We start from the raw sequence: 16,676 nt of genomic DNA on the forward strand, positions 1-16,676 counted from the left end.
GTTATTTTGTGCAGCTTCCATATTTACTGTACCAAGTGTTCAAGCCAAACAGTGAAGTGGGAATGTCAGGCAGAGAAAGATGGATAGAGGAAGGATTGATCATAGCACTGTTTCCCTTAATTTTACCAAAATAGTCCCCTCAGATACGCAGATACCTGGGAAGCCTTATTCCCCAAATACTATGGGATTTTGAGGAAGGAAATTGGGATTTCTTGATCTCTCATGTGGTGCACCTTCTTATTTCACCTTTTTGTATAAATTTCAGGGAAGGAAAAACCAATGCTCACGTGAAGGGAGATTATCAACGAATTGGAGATGTCATGCTCAGGAACATGCGTACTCTGAAGGTAGTTCAAAGATTGGAATAATGGAATTTCAGAGTTTTTTTTTTTTCTGTTCTCAAGTATGGTAGTTTGTGTTTCAGTATTTTCACTTGGCTTGAAGTGACTTATGAAAAATTATTGTTCATTAAGCAATTTAAAAATGAAACAATATTTGCAACAAGGTTTCTTCTGAAATGAAGTCACTTTTATTTGGCATAGAATATCTTTGTGGGACAGTTACACTTGGGTTGCAGTGACGGAATAATTATCCCACTATAGTCAATAGTTTAAAGACAAATATAAGAGCACAGATGTGGAAATTTAGAAAATTTGCTGTAACTTCTATTCAGACCATGAACTTTCGCTGCTTTTGGCATTCCAATGATGCAGAGTGCAACGTGCCAACCTTTGGTAGCTGTCTGCCACTTTCTTTAATGGCTAAATCTAGGTAAGACAACCCTCGCAGCTTGCTTCTGCCTGTTGCAGCTTTAGAAGAGTCAGTAATCAACAAAAATGGTTTTACAGTGGGAAAGTATTAATCAGTGGTACCACTAGCTGCAAACATAGGCACAACTACGATAAGTAGTAAACAGAGAACGACCGGGCAAATATCTTTCTTTTTTACTGCTAGTTTTTAATGAAGCAGTTAAAACATGTGATGATGTTCGCATTATTTTTTGCCAGCATTTATGATGTATATGTAGTCGTGGATTATGTAATCAGGGTTAAAGACAAGTAGAGAGGGGAGTAGATGTTTTTGCACGTTTACTATGAAATCTATTAAAGACTGTTTTGCTTTGATACTAGTAATTTTTTATATATAATTCAACAGGAGTTTACCAGTTACTTGCAGAGGCATGATGAGGTCCTGACGGAACTGGAGAAAGCAACTAAACGCCTAAAGAAACTGGAAGTGGTTTATAAGGAGTTTGAACTGCAAAAAGTTTGCTATCTGCCACTCAACACGTTTCTACTCAAACCCATCCAGAGACTGATGCATTACAAGCTCATCTTGGGGAGGCTTTGCAAGCACTACACAGCAGAGCACCGGGACTATGCAGATTGCCGGAGTGAGTGAGCTCCAGCATATATATATATTTTTTATATATGCCAGGCAGAAACCCATTCCCGTGTATATACAAACATCTGCACGTTCTCATGCTGTGGGAGATAGCAAGTGTTGCATCTACAAATTGAATGTGAACTCTTTTTCTCCATTCGGAGTTTTATTTCTGTGTACAGTTCATCTCACTTGACTCTTGCAGTGCACTATGTGAAATACACAGGAGCTTTGATTTAGATTGCTGAAAAAGCATCTGCTAAATGAATGCTTTAATTTTGACATCCTGAAAAAAAAAGAAAGAAAAAAGGAAAATACCTAAATGGAATACCTAGCAGAAAATTGGCAGGAGTAAATGCAGCTTAATTTCAAAGTGGCAGCTTAATTCAAAAAAATGTTTAGGTTATGTTTTAAAATTAGGGGTTTTTTTTTGTTTTTTTTGTTTTTTGTTTTTTTTTTTTTTTTTTTTTTTTTTTTTGATTTTCAGTACCAGGTTTTGCCGTGCTCTGATGCAGGGCTCCCAAGCTTTCTACGGTGGATAGAAAGTGACCTTAACTACTAGTTTGAAAAATGCAAAAGATGACTTTCATGTGTGGTGTTCTGGTTGCACAGAGTAATTATTTTTGTGGCATTCCACAAAGTGTTTTTCTCCCCTTTAAGGCTGATACGTCTTGGTCTTTCAGCTCAAGCTCAGAAGTTATTTCTTTTTTTGTCCCCTTTGTAACGGGGAAAATGTAATACTTTTTTGGGAACTCGTGGTCATTCATATGTATAAATGTGTCGGAAAGGATTGTAGTGTCATAAGCCTGCATAAGAAGTACTATTAATATATAATCAATTTTTGGCAGAAATTATTGTTCCTAACTTCTGAATTGAGTTTTGACTATGTAGTAATAACTTTTTTAGATGTGCAAAATGTAAGTTAACAAGTAAACTCTGGAAACACAGAAAACTTTAGACTCCATGTTGCCCCTATACTCTATAAAATTCATTTCAAGAAAAAACCTGTTATAAATCCGATTATTATTGCAGATTGAATTTTCCAGTGATAAAATTTGTACGCTCTAGTCTGATCTTGGTGGTGGTGTTTTGCTTTCAGATGCGCTGAAGGAGGTCACAGAAATGACGTCTCAGCTACAACACAGCCTGATCCGCTTGGAGAACTTCCAGAAGCTGACAGAGCTACAGCACGACTTAATTGGTGTAGATAATCTCACAGCACCTGGTAGGGTAAGTAACTTTGCTTAATTTTTAGAGCCTTTATTGTTTGTTTACTTGTTTGTTTTTATTACCAAGCAAGTGCATTTCACAACCTTTCTCTTTTTCCCCTCCCTTTTATGGAATGATGTAAAAGCTTTGTATGATAATTGTCTTTATAGTTGGTCACACTTACCTTTGATGATGTTCTTGTAGGGAACTATATCAAAAATCACACTGCTTAGACTCTGGGTACAGTTTCCTGTTTCCAGTACAGCAAATACTGGACATACCGGGATACTTTGCTCTGTGTTTAGGTGGGAAGCAGCACATCGTATATTTAATAGGAAGTCTACTACCAGGTCTGTTTATGTTTTTCTGTTGTGATTTCTTCTTGTGAACTGAGATCGCATGGAGGACTGAAGGAAAGGCGTAGATTTGTGCTTAACAAAATCATTAGTGATCGTTGCTGGGCATCAGTCAACACCTATATTTACTCTCGGTTGAAATGAAGCATCAAAATTCTCCATGTTTGGGAAAGATTGAGCTTTGTCTAACTACTGCTTTTTCTCTACAGGAATTTATCCGGGAAGGGTGCTTGTACAAGCTTACTAAAAAAGGTTTACAGCAGCGGATGTTCTTTCTGGTGGGTGCTGCTTCTGGTTTTCGTAAACCTAAGATGTTCAAGATAAAGCTGTCACGAAACTGTTTTCATGTTGAGATTTTCCTATATGCAGTGGGGAAGTGGGGGGACTATGATAAAGCAGTGCATTCAGGTTGTTTCTTTAATGGCACAAACTATTAACAGAATTTTTGAAGTTAATTGCCTCTAATGTATACAAACATGACTACTTTTAAGGAAGCAGGGCAAACAGATGGAAGGCTGGTGCTTTTTCATGCCACTATAGTGCTTTTCAAACAACAGATTTGAAAAAAAAAATGTTAAGAAATACTTCACATTAACTGGAGTAGTCTGGAGAAGATTGATTTTATTCTTCCTCTGTTTTTCAGTTCTCAGATATGTTACTGTACACAAGCAAAGGTGTTACAGGGACAAACCAATTCAAAATTCATGGACATCTTCCTCTGCATGGCATGCTGGTAAGTGCTTTCAAACTGCATTGCTGCGTTAAAGAAGTGACTTTGCTCTAAGGCAGGTCAAGGCATTCCTTCTGGGCTGCGATGAAGTAGCAACCTGCTCCGGAGCCAGTCATAGCAGCCTTGCTGTCACTGTGGCCTGTGGTGCTGCTGGTCACGGACTGGACCTTCAGTATGTCTTAGCCTATGTGCTAAACACAGAGTTGTCTGCAGGTGATAAGCTTGTTTCTTCCCTCTCTTTAGCGAAACAGCTGTAACTCACCTGTTTGCCAAGTCATTTTTCCATTGCTGTGAAAGGCTGATGTGGGAATATGGATTTGTCCTGCCATTTTTTTCCCCCTGCACCTAGGCATCAAATCAACCCCCCTGCATCCCCACCTGCATGTTCTAATGGAACTGTTCTTTCTGTGTTTGATTTGCAGCTAATAGTGCTCGACCCCCCGGTAAGTAATAAGCTGAATCCTGCTCAGAATCCTCCTTTTTTGGTCCTGTTGGATGTGGTGCTGTGCAGCTGCAGATGTGGCATTAGAAGCACACAATATAGATTCTCCTGTAGAGCCAAAATAGATTTGAATTAGGTGGTATTTTTAAAAGAGTAGCTGTTTTGCACTTACTGCAACTGTGTTGTTGTCATCTTGTGACCAAAATTTCTAGCCAGCCTGAGTGGAGAGTTTTGAGTATTTATCAGTCACTGGGCAGTGATGAGAACCACCCCCCCTCTTTTTTTTTCCTGCAGGTGGAGGAGAGTGAGAATGAATGGGCTGTCCCACACTGCTTCACAATCTATTCAGCACAAAAAACCATAGTAGTGGCAGCAAGGTAATGTATATTTTTCCTCAGTTGCACATAGGTTAATAGGTGTCTCCTCCAAATTAATTCAAGTTTAATTACATAGTGCAGAGCCAGAGTGGTGTTTCACGTGTCCTCTGGAAAGGACAACTTTAAAACAAATATATGGTGAAAACAATTCCTTTACCAATATTGTTTTTAAAAGAAGGAGTAGTTTCAACAATCAAACAGTAAATTATTAAATTGGCAATAGCATTGCCATTATATTGTTTCCTAGTTGTCTGAGCTGCTGGTGACATCCTCAAAGCAACTGCTAAAAAGCAGGAAACAAACTGAAATCTAAATATACAAATATTTCAGAGAACCAAAAGGACTTAAAATCCAGAATATACAAATTGATTTAAGGAGGGGAGAGTTCCTGGATAGATCTCAAGAAGGAAGCTGTGAGATAAGAGAAAAATTAAAGGTTAGCTTGGAGAGCAAACCGGTTTCTTTTCAGCATAACTTTTCCCTTGGCATTGAGTTGAGGGTGAGGAGTTTTCTCTTCTTGCCTGGACCATCCAGGCAATAGCAGCTAGAGCAGCTCATGAAGAAGCAGAGGGAAAGGACAAGAGCAGCACTGCACCCGAGGGGAGGAAGAGGAGAGTTTGGAGCATCTCGGCTGGGTCCTTAGGGTACTGCAGCCTGGGACCTGAGCCTTGCGATGTGCTGGGGCTGCCTCTCGGAGGAGAGCTCGCTCTGACTCCTCTGCACACCACAGGGCAGCAGCACAGGGAGCACCCGCTCCCCCCTCTCCCCCCCCCCGACAAACATAACGAAGGTGTCTGGTGGTCAGAGGCTTCATGGGGAGCTCCAGGGCTCGTGGGAAGATGCAGCAAAGCCAAGCAGGCAGGAACAGCTTTTCCCAGCCCTCAACATGCAGCTTGTATGAGATGGATCCAGCTTACACGAGAAAATCCAGACTAAATGCTCCCAGGCCCCCACTGGCATTTCTACCTCGAAGACAACAGTTCTGCAAGGAGGAGCCTGGGCCTTTGGCTCTTTCTCCCTGCCGCAGGTAGCTGCTTTCTGAGCTGAGAGTAGAGTTCAGTAGCAAGGAGCATGGGGCTACTTAGCTCTGTGTCCGGGTGCCAGGACACGGCAGTCCCTGAAAATGCCAAACCACCCTGGCACTAAAATGCTCTCTCTGCAGTAACTTAGGCCTTTGTGGTTTTTGGACAGATGGTAAAAAATGTGGGCAAATAGCGATTGATACCACATTTAGAGATGTGATTTGCAAAACCAAGCTTTGCTTGTAGGCAGTAATTATCCCGCTGTAATTTGTTTGTTTTTTTTTTTGTTTGTTTTTGTTTTCTCTCTAAATGGTTACAGTGCAACGCATAAGGTAACACACAAATTTTGCAAGGGTTAATTCCGCTGGTAATCAGACAGGTTGCTTTGGTTAGCCTGGTACAAATCCATCTGAGGAAGGTGTAATTCCATTTTGGTACGTCGATGTATCGATCCCAATGGTCTTTCCGCTAACCCGACAAACCCGTGCTGGATGTGCAAAGTGATTGACTAAGCCTGCGCTGCTTTTTAGCTGCGTGTACTCAGCTAACTACTATAAGCATTTGGATTTCAGGGTAACACTTCGGTGCTGTCCTTGTTGCCTCTGTATTGCAAACGTAATAAGGATGTCTACACCCAGTCTCTCAGGATTAGCTTTAGGAGTTTTTGAACATCTGCAGTTCCTTTAAAAAGCAGTTGGCGTTGCATTTGTTGGGAGTGCAGAAGTGGAGCAATAAATCTCAACTTTTAATTTTGTAGGGATTTTTACTAGCTAATAGCTCCCATTCTTGAAAAATAACTATTATTGACTATTTACCAACCAGGTAGATAGTGGCATAGCAGCCATTATTTTTTGTATGCTCACATATTTAGCAAGCAAAGCTTTCTTTTTTTCCCTTCCATTTTTTAATTCCAGTCTGATGCTTGAAAATGTCACATATTTTAAGGTCAACCATTTTTTAGGCAACCGTGAGCCAAGAAGTGTCTGAAATGGTCTTAAATTTGGAAAAGTAAATGTATTTCTTTTCACCATGTCGTAACTTGGAAATAGTTCAAAGAGTTTTTTCCTTTGACTTCTTACCCTCCCTACCTATCAGAAAACAAAACAAAACAAAACAGTCATTGCTGGGCTTAGGCCGTGCTTGGAATATGCAGTCTAAATGGAAAACTTTCAGAAATTGATGAGCTACAGAAAAAAGGTGGTTACAAAACAAAGCTTCCCCATGGAACTGGTCGACCAGGTGCTCTGGATAAGCATATATAACACTTTGAACAAAAACTGGGAGTGTAGCAGGAAGAAAAAAAAGAAATGCCAAGGCCACGTTCAATTCTTGAAGGAAAAGGTTTGCGCTGTTGCACTCCAATGAATAAAGATGCCAATACTCGAGGAATAAACGTCTTTCCGTGTAAACGTGGCATCAGCCGCGCAACCTGTGATTGGGCTGAAAGAACTCTTGTGTTTTACTTGCTTGAGATGAAGGATAAATAATACATCGCCTGTAGAAAACACGCTGTCTTTCAAGTTGTCTTTCATCCTCCAAAGTGTCCTTTCCAGTGTGGTCATAACCAAACATCTCCAAAGTGCTCATAGAAATATTTTTTTGAGAGTGGAAGGGTGATTTCTTGTTTGAAGTAGCTGTGAAGCCCTCTGAGTGAAGAACAGCTGCCTGTATGAAGAGCAGTGAGGATCTAGACAGGGTAGTTGCTCTTTTGAGGAAGATAGGGAGATCCTCCCTGCTCTGTCTTTGCTGCCTAGTCATTCTCTTCCTTATTCAGCCCAAGTTTTAAAACAGTTATTTTAAACTCGTCTCAAGTGGCTTGAAAACAGCGGTGAAGGCTATATGAATTCAGTTTCCCATCAGGAAAGCTGCTAATCATGTTTTTGAGGATTTTCTCCCTTTTTTTTTTTTTTTTTAATGGAAAGGGACGGCTTTTGATATTGGCCAGGGAGTTTTGCCTTCCTTTAGGAATCCCGTTGGGCAGTCGCCATTCACGCTGTTTCGTCTTGCAGTACCCGCCTGGAGATGGGGAAGTGGATGGAAGACCTAAACATGGCAATCGAAATGGCCAAGAAATCTACTGAGAAGTCGGACATGCTTCTGGAAAACTCCGTGTGCAGTCGTTCCAACAGTAAGTAGTATTTTCTGCCTTCTTGGACAGTCTGAGGTGACATGTCCTTTGCTTTTTTTCTCTTGGAAATGTGATGACATAAATGGTGTATTTGATCATTTTTACAGTAATGGAGAGCTCTTCTCCTGTTTTATTTGGAATAAATATGCTTGTCTTCCCAGACTGGTGTTCCTGGTAGCTTTAAACACAGCAGAGATACTCCAGCTGCAGAACTGTTAATTTTATCGGGTCCTTATTTAACTCTTATCTACTCTTTTCTCCATTTAATGATGTAATATGTATTATTGTCCAGAAAAATTGTCCTTGCAGGTCAGAAAGTTCTTCTGTGGCCCAGCATTTTTGCGCCTGTCTTTGATGTTGTTACAGATGTGATGAAACACACAGTATTTTCTTCTTAGAGCACTTTTTCCCAGTCCTCACTAAGAAGAGACTCTCCTGTCAGACCCTTCCTTAGAGTGGGTGCTGTAAAATGCTCTCCTACTTTTAAGATTACTTTTTTTCCCCTTAATTTTATGCAATCCTGAGTCAGCTGCCCCAAGCAGAGTTGAGTAGCGAAAGCCAAAATGATCTGCTCAGAATGGCTTTTAAACACCGTGTAGCAAATTCAAATTGACTTATTTTAAAACTGGGTCGTAGCAGAAGAAAAACAGTTATTCTGAGGAATTCCTGCTTTTCTTGCTGTCTTTGTATTGCACAATTTTCTTAAACAGCTGCTGAATTCTCCTCCCCCAGGATCCTCTGATGAGGTCTCTCTAGAACAGGAGTCCGAAGATGACATACACTCTTCTCGTAGCTCCTTGGACAGGCAGAGCCACCACCGTGCCAACACAACCATGCACGTGTGCTGGTACCGCAACACGAGCGTCTCCATGACTGACCACAGTGTGGCTGTTGAGGTACCCGCAGGGCGCAGCTCTCACGTCTCTCTCTGTCCGTCTTGGCTCGCTCAGCCCCTGGTCGTCCTCCACCACGTGTTTTCGTGTTGCCTTCAAAGCATTTCTGTGGCCGTGAGAGAGCGCAAGCGATGAAAGGCTCGCTGCATGTCTGCCCATCTTTGTGCACGTCTGTGCGTCTGCGTACACCAGCAGGCTCTGCTGTCCCTGCAGCGGCGCTCTGTCCAGCAAATACTCTGAAAAAGGGAGATTTAAAAGCAACTCCAGGATATCCCTAGGACTGAATTGCTCATTGAGTTTCATAGGCCTTGCTTGTGGATGATAAATTTGTGTTACCTACCGATGGTACTTTACTTTAGGGACTGACTTGGACATACTGTGGTCCCATATGTGTGTTGGTTAGTCAGGACACCCTCCTGGAGGCTGTCATCCTCGCAAGGCTTCCGCTAGTGGAGATGTACCAGAAATATCTCGAAGAGAAAAAGGAGCTTGCTAAGTGGAGAAACACCGGTAGTTCAGGATGCTGCATCTGTGTGTTTGTACCTTCCTAACTTCCTTGCCCTGCTTTTTGGTTTAATGGTAGGAGTTAAAAGTTGGGCACTGAAGCTTCTGTGTTTTCCGGCTGTTTATAGCATTAATTAGCTCGCTGATGGAAATTTTGTAGACCTGTTACATTTGAGTTAAGGTGCAGGACTTGTACGTTTTAGCCAGCTAAGGGAGTCGTTTCTGGGAGACAGCCTTCCTTCCCACGACGATAGACCTGTGAAAGGCACCGTTTCACTGTTTTATACCCAGATAATGAGACCTGCCTGCTGCAGGCTCTGGGATTAAATGTGTGAGTTCTTGCAGCATCCTCTTGCCTTGATCTGTTTCGTGTTCTAATATCATCATTTTTTTCCACAATCCATTTTCCTTTAACAGATACTTCCCTTGCGTCGCTTTTCTTATCCTAACGTCCTGTTTTTCTCTTTCTCTCCCTCTTTTCTCTGCTCAGTTTTCTGCTCTCTTGCTGTTTCTCCAGAGCTTCCTCCTCGCTATTTGCTGGGCCAGGCCCAACGGCCCAACACAATCACCCATGTTTGCTGGTACCGGAATCAGAGCCTATCCCTGTCCGATTACCTGTGCATGATTCAGGTAAAAAAAACCTCTCAAATTCTGCACTGGTGGGAGGAGCCACGGGATTGCAGACAAAATTTGCTGCTGCTTGCTCCGTATTTGCATAGTGTATGTCGTACTAGCGTAAGGATGCCTGATCCATCCAGCAGCAGAGTCGTAACGTTTCCTCGATAGAGGAGTTCCTCCGCTTTCTGCTTCCCCAGACCATCCTTCGTGTTATTCTGCTGTTTATTCTGTCCTTTTCTTTATTTCTAAAATCCGCTTGCCATCATCCCACGCCGTAGGTTTCCTTATCCCGCTGCACCGATGTTCGGTGGCTCCGACTCCAGCATGCCGATGTTTAAGCTGCGCGGCGCTTTCCTGCAGCCTGCTTTGCTTCGCGTAGCTGCCGCGTTCTTGTCTGTCGCTCTGGCCTCCGTTACCAGTCTTCGTCTCCTCTTCTGCTTTTGTTTTCTCAGCACATAAAAAAAGGGTAAATGCAGGGATGACATGCCTTTGTGGCTGTTACTTTTCCAAGCATGTTTTCCTGCCTGTAGGCTGCAGAGGACAGTGGTAGCTGGACTGGTGCATCAGTGCAGCGCTCTCCTTTGCCGCGCCTGGCACGACTCTGAGATGCAGCGAACAGTTCGATGCAGAGTAGCTTTATATTTGTGGAGGAAAAATGCTAGGTGGTGTGCAAAGGGAAGATAGCTGTTTTGCGGAATTAGCGACTCAAAGTCATTCTGTCGCCACAGGAAATATCCAAGAGGCCTTTCACAACGCGGGAACAAGAGCTGTTGTATGGGAGCAGCAGTGTCAGGGAGCCTCAGGCTTTTTATTCACAGTAGCTGTGGATAAAAAAAAAGTCTTTTTTCTTAAGGACCAAGCGATCCGTGATTTCACATCACTTTTCTTTTCGTTCCCTCCTAGAATCAGCTTTCAGGGTACTTGCTGAGGAAGTTCAAGAACAGTAACGGCTGGCAGAAGCTGTGGGTCGTCTTCACCAACTTCTGCTTGTTCTTCTACAAAACGCACCAGGTAAGCAAACGTAACTGAGAAGCTGCAAGAGCTGAGTTGAAAATGTTGGATGGGAACTGGAATCGTTTGCTTTCAGCCATAGGGCACCGCTCAGTGGTATTTAAAGGAGAGTAACAAAGAGGAAAGTAGGTAGCAAGTAGTGAAGCTAGTCTTTGGAAGGCTTTTCTTACGGAATTTAATCAGGATATCCAGTTCTGTTGATGGTGCTGACCTCGGTGTGAGGGCAGGATGCCTCGTAACGTGGTCACTAACGGAGGGCAAGGACGCGTTCACCAGTCACTGTTCTTTTCTCCACCTGTACCGTACTGCTCTCACCTCTTGGGTTCACCGCAGTTAACGGTTAAACAGGCGCCAGGAATTTCTCTGCCTGTGGTGTAGTCAGTGCCTGCTTTTATAATGAGCTTTGCGGCAGTGCAGCCTGTGCCTTTTCTTTTTATTACCCCAATAAACTGTGTTTATTTTATTTGGTCACCTTGCCTGGAGGGTACGTTTCTTCTGGGGGGGGGGTCGCTTTTGCTTTTACGCTGAATCCGCGCCTGAAGTTTCCGAGAGACGGTGGGGAGGGGGAAGAGGAGAATGCAGGAGACAGTGAAGGGCAGGGGAATAGAGGCGAGTAATTTCATTAAAACACTGAAAGCAGTTGAGGAAATTTTGTTATAATCTATCACAGGCCTCACAAGAGATGAAAAGGCAGCTCCTCCTCCCATTCTCTCCTAAACACTAAGACTTCCTTAAGTTTTCAGTCCAAAAGAGCAGACACACGTTTGGGCTTGCTGTCTGGAGCTACGTGGCAGGGGGTGCCTTGCGCTAAGACCTGTGCTGTCGGGCTGTTCCAGGACGATTATCCTTTGGCTAGTCTCCCGCTCCTCGGCTATGCGGTAAGCTCCCCCATGGAGGCAGACGGCATTCAGAAGGATTACGTCTTCAAGCTGCAGTTCAAGTCCCACGTGTATTTCTTCAGGGCTGAGAGCAAATACACCTTTGAGAGGTAATTTTATGTCGTAATGTAATTTTTTGTCTGTCTCAGAATACAACGTTCTGTTAGCTTGTTAGCTGAAAATGTAGAGTTATGATATTTAGAGCTCCTGACCGTAATCCAAGTGACCTTCCAGAACACCTAGCATGTTCCCAGTGAAAAAGTTCCTTCATATCCATAAAGTTTGATAATCCCTCCTCTATCAGACCCTTCCTCCTTGCGGGGAAAAAGATGGTGATTACAGCTAGAGCTGTAGGCTCTGCATCGTCTCCGGAGTCCGGGAGTCCCTTGGAGCTGGGGAGTGGCATGGATGGAAGGGCTGCGAGATGCTCAATTCTGCTAGCTCCAGGAAGTCAGATTTCTAGGTTTTTGAGAGCTTTGTTAAGAATACCCCCCCTTTTCCCCTTGACTTCCAAAGAAACAGGAGTTATAGCTCAGGCCAGAGAGCAAGGAGTACAGCGCTGTTTTTCAGTCTGATGCTTTCTCTCATCATTTTTGGCAGGTGCTTCCAAATATGGTCCAAAGTGGATCAGTTTAAAATACACAAAGTACAAAACTTTATTCTTACAAACCCTATGTAAAACCTAAAAACATTTTATTTTCTTCAGAAAGCAAGATCTCTTAAGTCAGTGTAATTTAGCAGTATTCTTATGTAATGGATATTGTCTTCTGCATTGCTTTCTGCCTTGCAGCATGCTATTGGGCTTTTGTTTTTGGCATGTTTTGTTACTGAGAAGTCACCATGTACTTCTCCATTCCTTGGAAGAGCATCACACATTTGTGAGCTGTATGTATGTATCAACTACCTGAAATAGCTCTTTAATCCACCGGCTTCATATAGTAATTTCAAGGAAAAAAATCTCTAATTCACAATTGGTGGTTGTCTGGCTTTTTTCATTGTCGCTATGTTTTCTTCCATATTAACAAGAATTGAGAATCTGTTACATGTTATTGTAAGAAAAGCAGTCCAGATGACTTAAGAGGACAGGCCAGCAACATTTTCCTAAGGTAAAACTGAACCAGAGAGTTTCTGCACAGTTACAAGAGATTACAGCGTGCTCTGATAAAAGCTGACTGGAGCTCAGAGCACTGTAGATCATTCCTTGGACAGGCAACCTTGTTCTTTAGTGTATTTATCACATCTTAAGCTAGGTTTAGCACAGTCAAAAATCAGTCTGTAAGAGCAGGAACTATAATTTTGTACAATTCTTGGATTGTCCCTTAAAAAAGAAAAAATAAGGATTTGCTAGTATACCTCCCATTCCAGTGCTGGCTCTTTTCTTGAGAGCCATAACTTGGATCTTCCCTGACATTTGGTTTAACAAAGGATCCTGTTTCATTTATTATGTCTTGGCCTTTCCAGCTCTTAGGAACACAGTTGAGGAAGCTGAAACCATCAGATGTCCAGAACATGATGGAACTGATGAGACACTTCAGCTGGATGTAGGAAACATCTGATGTCTGAAACATTTTCAGTTGGCAGTCTTCCATGCTGGCTGTAGTCAGTTGAAGTGGGAGAACCAACTCGCAACCTGTTCACAAGTTGCCCTAACTATTAAGGAAATAAGATGGAAATGTTGATAAAAAAGAGCATCTGTTAGAGCCCTGAGACTTCTCCTGATGCAATATGATGTAGGTGCTCTAATTGCCCCAGTTGTCTTCCTCAGTTATTTTTATTTTATTTATTTTTTTTACCTATTCATTTGAAGAATTAACTTACTTTCCTAAAGGAATTTTAAAAGAGAGGTATAAAATATGTTTTGTGAGGTCTGGTCAAAGTAATGCAATTCATAACCAAAGCACAGGATTATGGCGTGCAGCTTGAGGAACCGGTGAGTGAGAGGTTGAGCATCCTAATGTCTTGTTACTACTTTCTTACTAGGTGGATGGAGGTGATCAAGAGAGCCACCAACTCTCCAGCAAGATCAAACCTGCTGCTTCCAAAGGATGAGAAGGATAATCACACAGACTGAAGGGGGGCAGAGCTGGATCTCTGCTATAAACCTAGGTAAAAGAGGTGGGTGGAAGCAGGAGTCCATGGAGCGGATAAAGCAAAGAACCAGGATGCTCATTTCCACCTTGTATGGAAAGTGAGAATGAGGGAGTTACGGACTGGGATCACATCCGCTCTGAATGGTACGGAAGAGGGTCAAGTCTGCTCCAGTTGAACCTACTTAGAGGGAGCCTAACAACTGCAGAACTCCGGTGTGCACACATTGTGGAAGGTATTTTGTTCCAGTTGTACCATTTCTGTACCGTAATACCCTTGCCTGCCCTGAAGGCAATGACACCTCTTTTTACGTTGTGACTGGGTGGTCAGCATAGATGAGAGAAAAACAGCGGTTGTCAGTGCTGTGTTTTCGCTCACAGCTGCCGGTGTCAGGCTTGCTGGCTCCCAGAAGTTCCCTTCCCCTGATGCTCGGCATGGCTGGCTATACAACTGCTGTCTTACTCGCTGCTGTTAACGTCAACCTGCTGGCACAATCTTTAGACTAATGGGGTCCACAGATATATTAGCTTAAACACAGTTAATTTTGAACAGAAACTGCAGCTCTCCTAGAACGATTCTGCTCTTTGGAAACTATCATGGCAACAATTTTCCACGGGAAGTAGGAAGACTGAACCTCTAAGCTGCTGAGGTGTCAGTATTGAGGGTTGGTCCAGCTAGGGTGCATGGTTTTTCCTTAGAACTCTGCTGTGTTGCATGCTGAGAAGGTCAACTGCTATTCTCATACTACAGCTCTGATGTCTCTTCATCCTGTAACAGGTATTACTTAAGGCATGGGATGGCAAACACTCTGTCTGCCCTTTTGCGGGTGATGTTTTCAAGGCATTTAAGCAATATAGGAGGACAAGCTCCTCTGAAACTCCCTGTTGCTTGTGCTTCTGCGTCACTTAAAGACTTCTGAAAATCCCTATTCTTACGTTTAAATATGGAGTGGGTCCATCTTTCATTTCACGTGAAGGTGTAAAAGTCACTGGATTCTAGATGGAGCGGTAGTGTCTGTGGACTCTATTAAATCTCTGTACCAAATCTGAAGTGCTTGCTGTTTGTTCTGTTTTTGTAAAACTGTCATATCTGGTTGCCCCCGCAGAGGGAAAGAAATAAGCTAAACGCCACAAAATGCTGTTGGACATGGTTTCGATGGGCTCTAGGGACTCTGTTGATACTTTAGATAGGAAATTATTTGTGTATTAGAAGAAGGAACAATGAACTTGTGTAGTGAAAGAAAAATGGAAGTGTTGCGTGTTGCGAGGATGGAAGAATGCCGAGATCCTTGTGGAAAATGGGAAGTAGAGAGATGAGTATGTGCAGTCTCCCAGGCTATTTGAGGTTGTGGTCTAAAATACATGCTGAATGAGAAAGGATGAGGCTTGCAGGTAGAGGACTCCAGAGACTTCCAGACCATTCACCTGTCATTTGCTTCATAGAGAAGAAGAGTGACTGCAGATCCAGTCTTCGCTACCACTGTCAATGGTCATTGTCTAGTGTAAGTTAAATGTACTTAATTTATTAGTGGGTTTTTTTTTTAAATTAACTGTTGTAGGTGCGTGAATGTGAATTGACTAGGTATGTTATAACCTAGCTGAATATGACTGTTGAAAGTAAATAGCTTCTTGGTATGAAACACTCTCAGCCTCTTATTCCTGGGCACATCATCCCCATCAGTTTGGGTGTTCATGGGAAGGCAGATGGTATTTTCGCAGGAGTGTTGCATTTCCTCAGAACTGGGAGAGGTTTCACACTCCTAATTAATGGGTGTTTCAGTCCAGCTGCTTCCCTAGATGATACGGACTGCTGCTTTGTCATGGCAACATCCCAAAGTCTTTTCACAGGAGTGTTTTCCTCTTTAATGAGAACTCTCTCATGCCGTTGCAGCCCTTTGCTGCTGTCCTGCAAGGAAGCCGAGTGGAAGAAGAGCAGGGTCTCTGTCAGCAGTTGGGTTTCTGACCAAATCTCCACCATCAACCATTGGCTGCATTGACTTAAATCCTAGCTCTAGGAAGCCCTGCTGCTGGAAGACACTTTTATAGCACTCACTTTATTCAATAAAGTAATTTTCCAAGGTTATCATTCTAATTTCACCTAGCATCAGCTATGATTCACCTGCAGCAGAGACACACCAAGCCAGAGTGATGTGGAAGAGGAGGCAGACTACACATTTACTGAATTGTGAGTGTCACAAAACTGGAGGGAGGAAGCGGTTCAAGGGTAGGCTGCTAGGCTAGAGGACCCGACTGACAGAACGTCCTGAAATTCAGCAAGGCTAAAGGCCAAGTCCTGCATCTGGGACTACACAACCCCTTGCAACAAGGTACACTAGGACCTGCGTGGCTGGGTAGCAGGCCTTGTAGAAAGAGGCAGAGTCCTGAAAAACAAGCTGTGCATGTCAAAAGGTAGTATCTTAGACTGGTATGTACGCTATGAAAACTAGAACTGGCCACCTGCTAGCAGAGACAAGGATAGAAATGCTGGAGAAATGTGCACTTGTGAGAGCACAGAGCACTAGGGAATGCCTGGAGTGAAATAACCTGTAGTTGTGCCCAATATTTCTTTTTAGCTAGCTGATGGGAGTTCACACTCTTAAAATCAGGCAGACTTCATTTGAGCTACACCTGTACATCAGCTGTCAATCACAGTAGGATTGATGAGCGGGCTGTGCTGCAAGGTTCAAACCGTGACGTGTACCCAGTGCTCCTGGAGAGCGAAGTAACTATAAGCGAACCTCACCCAAAGCAAGCAGAGTGGAGGCATTTCTTTTGTACAGTCCTTTGCCTCACTTGTTTTTCCATCTGGGGTGATGGAGAACAGCAGCACTAGCTTATAACGCAAGGAAACAGAAGAAACAGCTAGAGAAACGATCACCACGGTGGAGGAAGCACCCTGAAGGTGGGAGAACCTGACTGGTAAGTATTCCACAGACTATTTGAACATCTACACTGTATTTATCCTCCCGTCACCTCTGTTTAGCAGCCTAATACTGTTGTGACTCCTGTTACAGGAGAGAGGCAGTGAGCAGAGTCTT

General features: G+C 43.0%; 1 protein-coding gene across 5 annotated transcripts in view; it reads left to right on the forward strand.

Moving 5' to 3' along the window:
• The window catches only part of FARP2 (FERM, ARH/RhoGEF and pleckstrin domain protein 2), a 91,052-nt gene extending 75,787 nt beyond the window's left edge, over nucleotides 1–15,265 (forward strand). The window contains exons 17-28 of one of the 5 annotated variants that reach the window (XR_009959213.1): nucleotides 266–347; nucleotides 1,156–1,393; nucleotides 2,483–2,613; nucleotides 3,158–3,226; nucleotides 3,592–3,681; nucleotides 4,415–4,497; nucleotides 7,529–7,647; nucleotides 8,380–8,543; nucleotides 10,566–10,673; nucleotides 11,510–11,661; nucleotides 13,532–13,874; nucleotides 14,417–15,265. Coding sequence is in view for 4 of the 5 variants with exons in the window: in XM_062582252.1 (XP_062438236.1) it covers nucleotides 266–347; nucleotides 1,156–1,393; nucleotides 2,483–2,613; nucleotides 3,158–3,226; nucleotides 3,592–3,681; nucleotides 4,415–4,497; nucleotides 7,529–7,647; nucleotides 8,380–8,543; nucleotides 10,566–10,673; nucleotides 11,510–11,661; nucleotides 13,532–13,622 (1,327 nt within the window). In the remaining variant the exon portion in view is untranslated. Of the gene's footprint in view, nucleotides 1–265; nucleotides 348–1,155; nucleotides 1,394–2,482; nucleotides 2,614–3,157; nucleotides 3,227–3,591; nucleotides 3,682–4,414; nucleotides 4,498–7,528; nucleotides 7,648–8,379; nucleotides 8,544–9,534; nucleotides 9,675–10,565; nucleotides 10,674–11,509; nucleotides 11,662–13,531 lie in introns of those variants that run through there. The other 4 variants (XM_062582252.1, XM_062582253.1, XM_062582254.1 and 1 more) reach the window with 4 other exon arrangements.
• The last annotated feature ends 1,411 nt before the right edge of the window (nucleotides 15,266–16,676 follow it).

The sequence above is a fragment of the Rhea pennata genome, chromosome 9, assembly GCF_028389875.1.
Source record: "Rhea pennata isolate bPtePen1 chromosome 9, bPtePen1.pri, whole genome shotgun sequence".
Classification (NCBI taxonomy): Eukaryota; Metazoa; Chordata; class Aves; order Rheiformes; family Rheidae; genus Rhea; species Rhea pennata.